This window comes from Jaculus jaculus, chromosome 1 (assembly GCF_020740685.1).
Source record: "Jaculus jaculus isolate mJacJac1 chromosome 1, mJacJac1.mat.Y.cur, whole genome shotgun sequence".
NCBI classification, from domain to species: domain Eukaryota; kingdom Metazoa; phylum Chordata; class Mammalia; order Rodentia; family Dipodidae; genus Jaculus; species Jaculus jaculus.
In genome coordinates, this window is record NC_059102.1 from 11,087,459 (window position 1) to 11,102,341 (window position 14,883).

The 14,883-nt window shown below is 47.2% G+C and overlaps 1 protein-coding gene across 1 annotated transcript in view; it reads right to left on the reverse strand.

Annotated features, from left to right (window-relative positions):
• The window catches only part of LOC105944059 (deleted in malignant brain tumors 1 protein-like), an 85,574-nt gene that overhangs the window by 40,681 nt on the left and 30,010 nt on the right, over positions 1 to 14,883 (reverse strand). Inside the window, exons 17-22 of the mRNA XM_045141712.1 lie at positions 12,714 to 13,031; positions 9,582 to 9,792; positions 6,518 to 6,735; positions 5,335 to 5,646; positions 1,590 to 1,743; positions 631 to 848 (exon numbers count right to left, since the gene is read on the reverse strand). Coding sequence (XP_044997647.1) covers positions 631 to 848; positions 1,590 to 1,743; positions 5,335 to 5,646; positions 6,518 to 6,735; positions 9,582 to 9,792; positions 12,714 to 13,031 — 1,431 coding nt within the window. The remainder of the gene's footprint in view (positions 1 to 630; positions 849 to 1,589; positions 1,744 to 5,334; positions 5,647 to 6,517; positions 6,736 to 9,581; positions 9,793 to 12,713; positions 13,032 to 14,883) is intronic.

The window sequence follows — 14,883 nt, forward strand, 5'->3', positions numbered from 1 at the left end:
GGACTTCTTAAAGCCTTCTGTATAGTTCTAATCAGCAAGCATGTCACACTGTTGCTGTGGGAATTATGGAACGTGCTCCTTAACATGGCTGTGAGTGTCACAGGCTTTAGCCCGGGCGTGCCCATGGCTGCTTTCTTGGCATGGTGCAGCACACCACTGACCTCAGGGGACATGTGCCCACAGCTGTCCAGGGCAGCGCTGGGTGCCCAGTTAAGTTCTCCACCTCATGTCGTGGGAGACAGGACTTCCCTGGAGTTTAGGAAACCCCTTGTGAGGGTTAAATTCCATTGTCATCTTGATCAGATTAGGAGCCAAGACCTTTTTGGTGGGTCTATGAGGGTATTTCCAGGAAGGATTAATGGAGGGAAGACCTTTTCCCAGAGTGGGTGGTTCTTTCTGCAGCCAGCTGTATGTAAGGAAGCTCCGTGAGCACATAGAGCCCCTTGCCTGCTGCCCTTGCTGCTCCTCGGTGAGTGCATCTACGTATATCCATTCTATTGGTTCTGTTCCTCTAGGGAACCCTGACGGATGCACTCGTCTCGAGGCCTCGGCATCCAGTTGACCAAGTGGCCATTTGAGGCTAGTATCATTGCCACGTGAGCCAGCTGCTGGATTCATGGAAGAACTCACCTGTGTCTTTCTCATCTTGCACCAGAGACTCGTAGGAGGCATAGAACCCGAGGCTGGTGATGATGGCGTCACTGTGGAACACCACGCTCATGCGGTGTGACGAAGACGTAAAGACTGGGGTTATTCCTGAGCAGAATCTTCCCAGTGACAAAGAATCATTTTGTGGCCCATCGAAGACTTCAATGAAGTCATAGGGACAGCCATAGAAGTTTTCCATTCTGTGGAGTGAAACAGTGACATTCAAATGCCACCCCATGGGGGACTTTTCTCCAGTCAGCGATTACTCAGATGGTCTCATCCAGGGTCTTTGAAAGCTACTGGAAACATGTATGTTTTTCACAGGCTACAAGAAGGAGTGACCTTACAATCACGGACAAAAGTTACCTTGTTGCTTTAAAATATCTTATTTTAAGTTTTAATTCAATGGCACTTTCTGAATAGTTGCTATTAGTACAAGGGACAACACTTAAGTGGTATTGATGGCTTATGGCAAAAAGTGAAAATTTCTCCTGTCCCGTACTCTTCCAACCACACATCATCCTCTCTCTCAGAGGCAACTCCAATGAACTGCTTCTTCAGAGAGAGAGATAGTCTATGCATGAATGCTGACAGACCTTATACTGCCCTTGTCTTTTGGTAGTCAGATTCACTAAATATGTGACAGCAACAAGAGGCTGTATCAAAATCTTGACGGGCAAGTAGATGGATCCAGTGTGTTGTTAGTATATAAGAGCTGCACAGCCGTCGTCGGAACTCGCAAGACTCCCTCTGCAGACTGAATTCCCAAGACTGGAAACTCTGGGTTAGAAGATTTGTGTATATCAACTTTTAAAATCAATATTACTATGTGCTTCAAGATACAGCTCACCCTCAAAATTGGGTCAGGGAAGGAAGAGAGGCATTAACCCTTGTGTATAACCAAGTAGAGGCAGCGGGACAAGCAGGAACTATTTACTCACTTGACCACTTCAAATGTAAGCTTGACATGAGCCTTGGCATCCACCTGTATGTCCCAGGCACATACCACATTTGTGGGGTACTTTTTAGGATACCAGGGACTGGAGAAGGAGCCTGAACTGTTTACGAGCAAGCCACCACAGCGGAAACTCTCATCTGCAAGAAAGGGAAGAAACCCCTATCAGAACGGCCACTGACCTCTGGCAGTTTTTAACAAACAGGGTCAAAAGAAGAGACAAGCCAGGCGTGGTGGTGCACGCCTTTAATCCCAGCACTCGGGAGACAGAGGTAGAGGATCGCTGTGAGTTCTAGGCCAGCCTGGGACTACAAAGTTGAGTTCCAGGTTAGCCTGGGCTAGAGTGAGACCCTGCTTCAAAAAAAATGAAAATGAGGGCTGGAGAGACGGTTTAGCAGTTAAGGTGCATGCCTGTGAAGCCTAAAGACCCAGGTTTGATTCTCCAGGACCCACATAAGCCAGATGCACATGGTGGCGCCTGCATCTGGAGTTCATTTGCAGTGGCTGGAGGCCCTGTTACACTCATTCTCTCTCTCTCTCTCTCTCTAACAAATAAATAAATAAATAAAAATAAAAAAAATAAAAAAGAAAGAGGAGATCCAATTAGAACAGAATTAAGGAAAGCAAGCTGGGCATGGTGACACACTCCTGTAACACCAGTGCTTGGAAGGATGAGGCAGGAGAATGGCAACTGTGAGGTTCATCTGGGCTGCCTTATATGGCAAAACCGCATCAAACAAAGCAATATAAGAAAAGTGTGTTCTAAAGCTGCTTCCTGAGACTGGGAAAATTTGTTTCAGCATGCCCACAAGCTCTCAGTCTTATCCTCTTGGCAAACGAGGGTCTTTACATGTACGGCAGCTTGAACGAAACATCCCTTACTGGCTCATGTATTTTGAATACTTGGTCCTCAGCTGGTGGCAATCTGGGAAAGTTGTGGGGCTCGTGGGAGGTGAAGCCTTGCTGGAGGAGGTGTGTCACTTGGCAGGCCTCGGGGACTTTGTAGTCTGGTCCTCTGGGTCTGTGGTAGGAGCTCATTCTTGTTGCGACCTCCCAGCGGAGGTGACAAGATGTGGTGGCCAACCCCAGCTTTGCCATACTTTCCTTGCCACGGTAAAGCTTCTCCTTGAGACTGTAAGCTGAAATAAGCTCTTTCCTCCCTTCTGCTCCAGCATTTTGTCCCACCAAGAGAAGGAAAGAGCTTCAGTGTGTTCTGTAGAGGGAGGCCGACAGTATCTATAGTTGAGAGGGTTTTATGAACCCGTATGCACAGGTAGGTGTGTGTATGCAAAACCAGTTGAAAAAGATACAAACATAAAAGTCAAAGTATGCTTTCTTGGGACCCTGCGCTGTGAAACACTCATATTTGAAGATCCCTAGTTGAATTTATTAAAGCAATTAATTGTGAGGCTATTAAACCAATCCAGTGCTTTGGTACCAACATAAACAAAACAAAAGCCAACTCAGTCAGTTATAACCCATGAGAAACTGCGAGCTCACCTCTAACTAGAGACCTCCCACTAAAATGATCCAAAGAAAGCACCCTGGCCCACTTTCATCAAACATTTTCTTTGCCTCAGACCACCTTAGTTCGGAACTGCGTGATTCACAATTTCTATCTGCTCAAATAAATTCTCTAAAGTTTTAAAGTGTTGAATGAAGCTCATGTATCCAATTTGGGCTGAAATATTGCATGTGGCTAATGATCCCCCTGCACAGAAAATTTTCATCTATTAGAGGAAGAAGGAGATTTATTTAGAGACAGGAAGAGCCAAGTTGGGAAACATCCAAGACCAGCTTATAAAACTTCAGCGCCTGTCAGGGTGCTGTCATCGGCAAAGCCAGTGAAAATGCACAGGAAAAATAGCGTGAGTGAGGACTTTATCCACCTCCTTTTCCTAAAATACTGATGATATCGACCCTCAGAAGAAGTGACCTTGCTTTGCCCAATGAGCAGAGATGACCCTCGCGCCTCAAGCATTGGGACGTGTGAACAGGGGTCACGCTGAATGGCCCTGGGATTTCTCGCTACTTGTTCCCTCCAGCATCTCATGCGTGAGCATTGCTACAAGCACTTGGTCTTGTCTGCACCGCAGATGCGGACTCAGGGGAACAAGGTGGCCAGTGACTCTGAATCCTCCCTCCCTGTCCTCCTCTTTCCTTCCTATCCAGCCCCTCAGCCCCACCATTTTGTCAACTCTGATGAGTGACAATGCCATTGTTAACTAGAAACAGGGTGTTCTAACTTGTACTGTGCCCCAACATCAGAACTGAATGCTGGCCAAAATTCCCCTGTATTAGGGCCCTAGCAACTGGCAGGATGTATTAACAAACAGTACCTTTTGATTCTCCGCGTGGCTTGCCATCAACACCTATTCAAGATGAGAGGAAGAGAGGCAGACTGAGTAAGGAGATAGCAGAGCTCATCATAAAAAGCAAGTACTTTGTTCAGCATCAGACATGTTGTGTTCTGAGCCACTGTGAAAGTAGTATCAAATATCAAAACTCATCCCGGGGCTGGAGAGACTGCTTAGCTGTTAAGGTACTTGCCTACAAAGCCCAAGGACCCATGTTCTACTCTCCAGATCCCACGTAAGCCAAGACACACAAAGGTGAGGCAAGCGCAAGGTCACACATGCCCACTAGGTGGTGCAAGTGTCTGGAGTGTGATTGCAGTGGCTGAGGCCCTGGTGTGCCAATTCTCTCTCCACCCTTGCTTTCTCTAAAATAAAAAAGTGAATAAACTCATCCAGGATGGTGAAGCGCTCAGTGACCCTGGGTGAGGGGACACACTGGGTTCTTGCTGCTCCAATGCTGCATAGTGCTTAAGTGCTTTGGGGTCAGTCACTGGGCCGACAGAGCTCCTGTAACACAGTGGAGCTCAGTCTTTAACCCAGAACCTCAGTGGAGCTGTTCTTAGGAGAGTGTGCGGTGAGCCTGTCATTTTGGATACATATGTCTTTGCTGGCCTGGCAGTTCATATGGATGCCAATAGTCTCCACTTTTTATTTCTTTTTTTCTTTTACATGCATATGTGTGTGGTGTGTGTGTCTGTATTTATGCATATGGGTGTGTGTGTAGGGGGTGCGGGCACATGGCACATGTACAAGCTGAGGTTGGGTGTCTTGCTCAATCTCCCTCCACCTTATTCTCTGAGACAGGCTCCCTTGCTTCAGCTCATGGATCCCGCTCAGTGAGCTCCACAGGTTCCTCGTCTCTGTCTCTCCAGCCTTGGGGTACAGATTCACACCTCCACACCCAGGATGTTACATGGGCTTTGGGGACTCAAACTCAGGTCCTCGCACTTTGGCAGCAAGCATTCTGACCACAGAGCCACACCCCCAGCTCCCGGCAGTGTCCACTTGGAGGTTGTAATTCAGGGAGAACTCAAATGCACTTTTGTAACACAAGACTGGACAGACAGCACCGTCAGGCACTAGCTTCCATCCTTACTCAGGAGAATGGACTTTCATCGTTACCCTGGCATGCCATTTCAGGAATAAAATGTCCAGTGCTACTAACCATTCAAACACCACAACTTTTCAGGTGGGATCTTGAGAACCTTACAGATGTAAGACCCTGAGAGAAAGCCAATGAAATCTTAAACAAATTGACTTAAAAGCTGGCTCAAAGCCCAGCACCTGTTGCTGACTAACTGGTGGCCGGCTGATGTTGACATCTCCCTTCCCAGAGGTTCTCCCTGAGATGTGACACATGCCCACATCACTCACCTGAGCAGATGACACTGGCATCCTTGTTGTGCCCACAGTTGGGGGATAGCCATCCGCGGTGTGAGCACTGCCACACCTTGGATTCATTCCCCATGCACTGCACATCACCCATCATGATATGGCCAGCGCCTCCATCGAAGTGGCTCCCGGTTAGAGCTGATACCGCCTCACCGCAGCCGAGCTGCTGGCACACCACCGTGGCGTCTGTCAGGTCCCAGCTGTCATCACACACCGTGCCCCATGTGCCATTGTAGGAGACTTCTACCCGGCCCTCACACCTGTGACTGCCATTCACCAGTCGCAGGGACATGCCTAGGGGATGAAAAACAAGAGCTTCCGAACTGTAGAGTGAGCTATCCTCAAACTCTAGAATCTTTTAGAGGTTAAAAAAAATGTTCTCCAGCTCTTGGACCCATGTTCTCTATTAGACTGCTGGATGCTGAGAGTAGTCCTGTGTCCTGATTTCCTAGGTTAGTCCTGGTTTGTGACTGACTATCATTTAATGCTTGTTAATGATTTTAGAGTCTCTTCTAAACTCTCCAGGTATCGCAGTTGGAAAATAACTTACACATTGCCCTGAGAGCTTTGGGATAGTCCCTGTATCCTGCTATAGAACTCCAGAGGTCCACGGGTGTTCCGTACGGCGTGCGCTAAATTCACTTGAAGTCAGAGAGAGAGTTTTGTTCCAGAATGATTTCTTTTCATCTTTGCTTCCCCTTCCTTTTTTTTTTTTTCTTGAGCTAGGGTCTTGCTGTGGCCCAGGCTGATGTGTAATTCACTGTGTCGTCTCTCAGGGTGGCCTCAAACTCACGGTGATCCTCCTACCTCTGCCTCCCAATTGCTAGAGTGAAAGGTGTGTGCCACCACACCCAGCTTTAAAAAATTTATTTATTTATTATTCAATTCTGCTTCATTTGGGAAAGGAGGGTTCCAGCTGGGTCCTCTATGACACACACAAACAATGAAAGACAGAGACCTCAGACATCTGTTTCTTCAGTGAGGCTGTGGAAGGGGATATCCCAGGGTTGGTGGAAGCAGGGCTGAGGACTGGGGCTATCAGTGTGTGAATGTCAGCAGTGAAGGCGGATGAATGCCAGTCGGCTTTAGAATGTGTCTCCTCTCTTAAAGGAAAAGGACAAGCGCTAGACATGTGGCCCACCAGGACCCATGTCAGGATACCCACCAGTTGGCCCTTCATCTTGCTGAATGGCGTTGAACAGAGCATAGAACCCGGTGTTGGTGATCACAGCATCACTTTTGAACACCACGGTCATGACATGTGAGGAGGAGGTGAACGTGAGCTCTGCCCCAGAGCAGACTCTGCCCATGGACAGTGAGGCAGCTGGCTGTCCGTCGAACACTTCAACAAAGTCATAAGGGCACCCGTAGATGTCCTCTAGTCTGAGGAGAGGAAGACACCATTAGTCTCCCCAAGGAAGCACAGGCATCCCTCCATCTCCTTTTCACACATCCCTCTCATCAATTCACCTCTAAGAGTTTCTTGGGTTTTCCCTCCTGGGACAGCCCTGGCCTGTCAGACTCAATCCTCTCCTCTAGTCTATTTTGTTGGCCTCCACCTAGAATCCTGGTTTATATTTTTAAATATATATATTTTTGCATATGTATGCTTATATAGTGTGTGGGCACACATATGTATGTATATATGTGGAGGTCATAGGCTGATATCAGAGGTTTTTTGTCAATTCTTTTTAAAGATTTATTTATTTTTATTTATTAGAGACACACAGAGAGAGAGAAAGAGAGAATGGGCCTGCAAGGGCCTCTAGCCACTTGCAAACAAACTCCAGACTCATGTACCACCATATGCATCTGGCTTATGTGGGACCTGGAGAATCAAACCTGGGTCCTTAGGCTTTGCAGGCATGCTCCTTAACCACCAAGCCATCTCTTCAGCCAGTTTTGTTTTGTTTTTCTGAGATAGGGTTTCTCATTGAACCCAGAGCTCACCACTATGCCAGATGAGCTAAGCCCCAGGGATCACCTGTCTCTACTTCCCTCACTTTGAAATTGCAGGTGCATTCCACCACACCTAGCATTTTATAAGAAACCCTTAGAGGTGCTGAGATCCTGGCTCAGGTCCTCACGGTTGGGCATTGAGCACTTTGTGACTGAGCCATCTCCCGAACCCTGAATCCTGCCTTCCCCACATTCTTTCTCTCCAGCCTAAAAATCTCCTTAGTATCTCCAATCCTTCCATCCAAATTCTGCCACTCAATGGGGTTGTAGAACGAACTCCACAGTGTCTCATTGAGTAGAACATTCATGGAGACCCCAAGCGGGGAGAAATGACGATGTCTGTGAACATGCCTGGACCTGTTGAGAGGGCTCCTCTCACCAACATCCCAAATGGCCTGTTAAAAATCACATTTCATGACATGTTTCATCTAATCTGGATGGTCGGGGAGCCGTCCCAACCAATCCTACCCACTGCCACATGTTTCAAACAAGCCTCGTCTAACCTGGGTGGTCAGAGAGCTGTACCAACCACCATACCCACTGCCACCTTCTCCTTTGCACTCTCACCCAGAATGACGGATGTCTACTGCTTTTGCTTCCTGGCACTTATCAACATATCACTGTCTGAAGTAACCTGCTGAGTTAATGGTTTATTCACTACTGTTTGTCTTTCCATTTAGGATGCAAACTCATGGGAGCAGAGGCCTTGTCTAGCTTGTTCCACCCTCCAAACCCAGCCCTAGATTGAAGCCCAACATTAAATAAATGAATAAAAACATATTTTGCTCTTAATACACAATGCTCCTACCTAAATGGGATTTGGCAACCATGTAAAACTGGCAGAATCTATTCTGCAGTGCCCATCCTTTCTATGCATTTGAAGGCAGCACTTGGAGCCGTTGATTGCTGGGGCTCATGAACACAGACAGAAAGCAGTGCAGAGGTCTGGGACATTCTTTGGGACAAAGTCAGGAAGACAGATGAGCCAGATGTAAGTCAATGTAGAAAAATGAAACAATGGTTTAATCATATCAGGAAAACTATTTTTCCCATTAAAATTACTCATCTACCGAATACATGCATAGGTATGTAGTTAGTCCCACGTGTCTGTAACCGTTGCATGTAAGGATCCAATCAAGTGCATAACAAACATATTTGAAAAAACGTCTGTACTGAACAAAAATAAATTTTTTCTTGTTATGATTCTTTAAACAAGATACCATAGTGAATATTTACACAGCACTCACATTGTACTAGGAGTTGTAAGTGATCTGGTATGATCTGAAGTGTACTGGAATATGTGCAAGGGGTTTCCATTCAAATGCCATGACCTTTGATATAAAGGCCATGAGCCTCTGTGGCAGGTGAAGGGGATCCTGGAACCAGTCTTTCGTCAACCACAAGGGACAACAGTGTGTACATACATGTACATACACATTAAAATGTGGTTAACTGCATGTACATGCATGTAAATACACATTAAAATGCAGTTAATTGCTTTAAAGTGGGTGACAATTAGAGAAAGAAGTCTGAGGTACCAGGTGCATGTGGGAGGAAGGAATCTGTAGGAGAATCCAGGAAGGACACGACAGAACTTCTTGAAGGGAAGGGGAAGCCAACTGCTTTATGTAGCCTCTGGGAAAAGGATGATTCAACCACGGGACCAAGGAAGAGCAGGAGGAAGAAACTTGCTCGCTGATGGAGGCACGTGAGGGTGCAGGAGTGAAGTCTTCATGTGAGGGCCACCCAGCCCAGGCTCCATGTCTTGGTGTCTAGATGCTCACGGCATCACACTAAAGAGGAGGTTAAGCTAACTGAGTAAGAGACTCCCACAACAAAGACAACCAGACCAATTCTCACCTAAAATGTGAGTGGATTTGTTCCATGGAAAGGCATCCCTCTCAGAAAAGCAAAGACTTAGATCAAGCCTGTCCTTTAAACATTTTTAAAAAAAATTTATTTATTTATTTGCAAGCAGAGAGAGGAGACAGACAGACAGATGCACACACACACAAACACATACACACACACACACACAGGGAGGGGGAGGGAGAGAGAGAACAGGTGTACCAGGACCAGAGGGCCCATAAGTTACTGCAAACAAACTCCAGATGCATGCGCCATCTTGTGCATCTCTTTGGCTTCATGTGGGTACTGGGAAGTTGAACCCCAGTCTTTGGGCTTTTCAGAAAAGTGCCTTAACTTAACTGCTGAGCCATCTCTCCAGCCCCAAGCCTGGCCTTTAAAGTAGAGAAAGGCAAGATACTTACTTCAGGCTTGGGATTGTCAGCTCGATGTGGAACTTCTCACCCACGCGAATCACCCAGATGCACTCCATATTAGTGGGGTAGTTTGTAGGGTACCAGGGACTGGAGAAGGAGCCGGAGAGACTTGAAATTACTCCCCCACAAGAGTCACTTCCTTCTGTGGGAGCAGACAAGAGACTTATGTGTGGTCTCTTCAGACTGCACGTGGCCTTTTCTCAGGTATAGAATACAGAATTCCATTAAATTCAACAGTGGAACCACGCTGGGAGGGGATTATGCTGGTTTTGACATAGTTGTGGCTTGGCCAATATAAGTAGCTGTACTTCTGACTGGGCACAAGGAGGCTGGCAGATGTGATCCTCTGTTATGAGCATGTAAGGACCAGCATATGGTCCAGGGCCAGTTTAGGATAAACAAGTTTGTTGTGAGAGTAAAAAGTGCAAAGTCAAAGTTTGTAAGCAGAACTAAGACTAAGCTGTGTGCGGTGACATAGTAGAGATTAGCAGGTGTGTGTGTGGAACTCTAGATAAGTAGTGGAAGGTATAAAAACCCCAGCTGATCAGCAACCGTTGGCTCAGTCTTCCCAACACTATGACTGACTGAAAGGTTACTCAGCAGTCCGGACCGAGACCTCCGCGAGACGCATCACCGATCCGAATTCATCTGCCCGACACGCTGTCCGAACGATCGAACCGAGAGAAAAAGTCGCAGCACGGACCCCGCGTTGCCAGGTTGTAAAGCGTCAGAGACGTCGCAACCCAAGTCTTGCGTTACCAGGTCGCAAAGCGTCAGAAACGTCGCAACCCAAGTCTCGCGTTACCAGGTCGTAAAGCGTCAGAAACGTCGCAACTCAAGTCTCGTGTTACTGCAACCCAAGTCTCGCGTTATCAGGTTGTATACATGTTAGACTTGTTAGAAATATTCTTGTGTTAGTAGTGATGAATATAATTTGGTTATATATTATATTAGCTATAATATTAGTTGTGATAGTTTGGACTTGCTTGTGTGTGACTTTCATCCCAGTAAACTCCTTTGCAAGTATACCAGTGTCTGAGTATCATTGACCTTCGTGGGCGGAATCCTCTCAACCAATCATCTTTGAGAGTGCTCGCGACAATCCTCAAACTGAGTGAGGGTGATACTAGCTACACAAATGTACATGTATGTGTGGAGGCCTCATTGATGGTGTCCATATATTCCTGTCATTCCAGCCAGCGCAGCTCAAGTGAGGGCGGCTGACAAATCTGTAAGGGCTCCATCCGCCCCTCATGTCACACAAGGCTGACAGAAATCCACTCTGCTCTGATTTGTCACAATTCCACTCAACTTCATAAGTCATAGTTCTTGCTTTCAGTAAAGACACTTACTGTGTGGTGCATGGGCTGGAGAAATGGCAACTGCAAAAGTCACAAACAAAGAGAGTCAAGGGACAGCCAGCATCATGCAGCCATTTTACATGTAAGTGCAAATGAATGAACACCTCACTACTCCAGCATTTTAATTAAGAGTATAGACACACTCAATTCTTTCTTTTTCCCCTACCTTATCTGGGATAATGACTCTCCCCTCTTTTAAGCCAACTCATCAGAAAATCACAGATAATGCATAGTTCCATGACTTCTTTTCTGCTAGGTGTTAGGTTCACCAAGTCTAGGGATGTCCTGACTGGCCAGGTAATAGGAATTGTATCACTGGCCTTTGAGCATATTACTGTGTCTGTAGCAATGTATCAAGCACCAAAATTCAAGAATCCAAAACCCAGAGTCCTTAGACAGGATGGGTAGGGCACACTGGACCAAGGTTCTGTTGAAGGGAGATGGGCCTCCGTGGCAAGTCCAGGGCATCTAAAATCCCTTCTCTTTCCATGTGTCCTGTTGGCTGTGATTTCTATGTGACACATATTTCAATATTATATATCCTCAGCTCCTACCACAGAGCAGGCCAAGGGGAAAGGAGTTTTGAAAACTTTTTTGTAGGGACACTGGTACCTCACTATGTTTCACATGAAGTTTAGTGGAGAAGTACTTTGATCCAGACAGGCCAGATGGTTTGACAATTCCCTGTCTCCTCTTAGCCCCATTGTCTGCTTTCTCAGCCAGCTGCGACATGAGAAGTAGACAGCAATGCCTGCTATCTCTCTGCCCATCTTTCTTCATTCTTTCCAAGAATAGTGTTGGATATTAGCAGAATCTAGATACTGGGACTCTCAGAGGTGCCCTGGGTGATTCTAGTATGTGATTTGAACAAGAAATCACTGGTGTGATCATTTTCCACCAGTGTCCAGATCAAAACACAGGTTAGATTTCTCTTTAACTTGAATTCACATCGTCAGACCCACCCGGGGGAGCAAGCGTCATAGCTTCAGGCCAGTCCTCAGCATCTGTAGGAACAGAAAAGAAGTAAGTTTAGAGAATCTGCATTAAATTACATGAAGACAAAGAAATGGTGATTAGTGGGGGGGGGGAGGGGCATTTAGAGCGAGCTCAGTGGATAAAGCACTGCTATGCAGGTGGGAGGGTCTGCATTTGGGTGCCCAGAATCCGTGGAAGTGCTGGACAAAGGCGGCAGCCCACCTGTGACCTCATGCTTGTGAGGTGCACACAGGGGCCGGTGACCTGCTACGCTAGGTGAGTCTATGAACTCCCGGTTCAAACGAGAAACCCTGTTTGAGTCAGTATAGCAGAGAGTGATTGAGGAGGATACCCAATATCAACCTGTGGCCTTCACATGTGCAAACACACACACACACATTTGCACATGTACCCACCCACCCATGGGCTCTTAAACATTACATACGCATATTGTTTTTTAAAGGAAACGAATTGGTGATCTTTACAGCATGAGCATTTTCACAGAGGTAGACATCATGTGACATAAGCGAGCAGAAGGTTATTTTTTTTGTTCCTGTCAAGGTAGCTTCGCCCCTGGGAAAGGTGCAGAGTACAGGGCAAGCCAAGTGAACGGCCCTGATGACTGTCTTCAGAACAGTCGGGCTCTCAGCATTCTGTCTACCTGACTCAAGGGACCTTTACCTGCTGGCCACCATCCTTTAATCTCCTGGCTCTGCTCTACACGTGGCCTTCACCCATCACTACGATGCCTCAAAGAAGGGAGCTGCCATGGAGGTAAAGGTACCTGAGCAGATAACTCCAGCATCCTCATGGTGTCCACAGCTATGGTCTGACCAGCCAGAGACGGGGCACTGGCCAAAGTGGGCCTCGCTTCCCGAGCATTGAATGTTGTCCAGGAGGATGTCTCCAGAGCCTGGGCCGAAGTAAGCCTTCCCGGGAGCCGCAATGGCATGTCCACACCCCAGCTGTCTGCACACGACCTCGGCTTCCTTCAGGTCCCACAGATGGTCGCACACAGTTCCCCAGGCCTCCTGGTGGAAGACTTCCACGCGCCCTGAGCACCGTCCAGAGCCACCCACCAGCCGCAGCACCGGTGTGCCTTCTAAACAGAGAAGGAGTTCACTGTGGAGCCTGGAAGATTTACGTGGTCAGTGACATCTAGTTCTGTGCTGTGGCCAGGACAAGAACCGGAGCAAAACCTTCACGTTGTCTCGACACCACTGTATGCCCACGGGTGGCAGAGTGAGCCAGGAACTAGGGTTGAATCCCACTCAGCTTTCAGGGTGAATCTTTGAGCCTCAGTCCCCTCATGTATAAAATGAGTATTTCAGCAAGCATCTATCTCAGAGGTTTTTGGGGATGAACCAGTGAGAGCATGCGGGCAAAACACACCTAAGCACCCAGAAGTTGTGGTCACTGAGGATCTTACCATGTACTAGCTACGGGGTAGCAGGCTCCCACTTGCAGTTTTTTTTTTTTTTGTTTGTTTTTTTGCCTGTGTCTTAGATAGGTGTAGATTTAGTCCCCTGAACCACAACAGGATGACTGGGCCTTTGTAGAGTCTGATGCAATGGCTATTTCTGGGTCAAAGGGCTGTAGTCAGCTGAAATTACCTGTTGCCTTCTGGAGGGATCTTAAGGAAGTCTTCCCTAACATGTGCCCATGTTCTGTCTGCCTCAATGGATTTTTGTTGATGTTGTTCCAATATATCCAATGTTTCCCTGAACCCTGAAAGCCTTTGAACTAACTTTTCTCTTTTCCTAGAATGACCCCTCATTGTTAATCATCACGTCTCCTCAGAAAGCCCATCCATTCAGTCCACAGTAGCCCCATCCTCCATCGAGGCACTGTCTACTCTGTCTCCTGCTTTTTATTCCCAGGATTCCCTTTACCTTGTATCATTCGTGTCCCCAAAGGCATCTGGCCTATTTATTCATCTGTGTCTTTGTACTAACCCGCACCCGTGCCGGAATACAAAGCAGGGAGCTCTACTTACATCTATAACAGGGCCTGCCAGTAACACAGTAACCCATTGCAGTAGCCATTACTGAGGGAATGGTGGTGCTCAGAACATGAGAGGCCTGGATTTCAGCAGCTGCCTTGAGGCAGTGTTGAGCATAACTTCCAGGGTCATATACAAGGCATTGTTCTTTTCTTCAGAAATGAACAAGCCCAAACTGTGGCCAGAGATGTCCCGCCTGGTTTTCTGGTGGCCTCAAAGCATTATTGGTGCTTCTGAAGGGACCTCTGATCAGCAGAAGGTCCACAGCTGGCACAGTCCTTTACAGGATGAAAACTGGGCCTGGCTGTGCAATGCGTGTCTATGGCGTCACGGCTGTCGGGAGTCCCCGAACCTCTCACTGAGGTGGGCCCGCTGCCTGGTGCGTTCTAGGTATGGAGTGGAAGGGGAGGCTCCAGGGTTCCTTCACATTTCAGCACTACCCCAGGAACTGCTGCTCACAGGGTTCATCTGAGGCCCCGAGACAGCATACAGCTAGCTGTCTCGTGGAAGGGAGCTGCCTGGCCTTCTCACCGCTATCCTTTGCAGAAACCTGTTTCATGATACACACCACAGTTTTATTAATTGCTTGCCACTTTACTAACAGGCCCTCCTGGTGAGAAGAATGTAGCAGGGCTGATGGGGGTAGGTTTGGGAAGTGTCTTTCAAAACTGAATCTTGGGCTGGAGAGATGGCTTAGTGGTTAAGGCAGTTGCTGACCAAGCCAAAGGAACCAAGTTCAATTCCCTGGTACCCACATATAGCCAGATGATGCACAAGGTGGCACATGTGTCCAAAATTGTTTGCAATGGCTAGAGGCCTTGCTGTGCCAATTCTCTCTTCCTCTCTTTTCCCTTCTTTTTTTTTTAAATTTTTTTTGTGTGTTTATTATTTTTATTTATTTATTTGAGAGTGACAGACAGAGAGAGAAAGAGGCAGATAGAGAGAGAGAGAG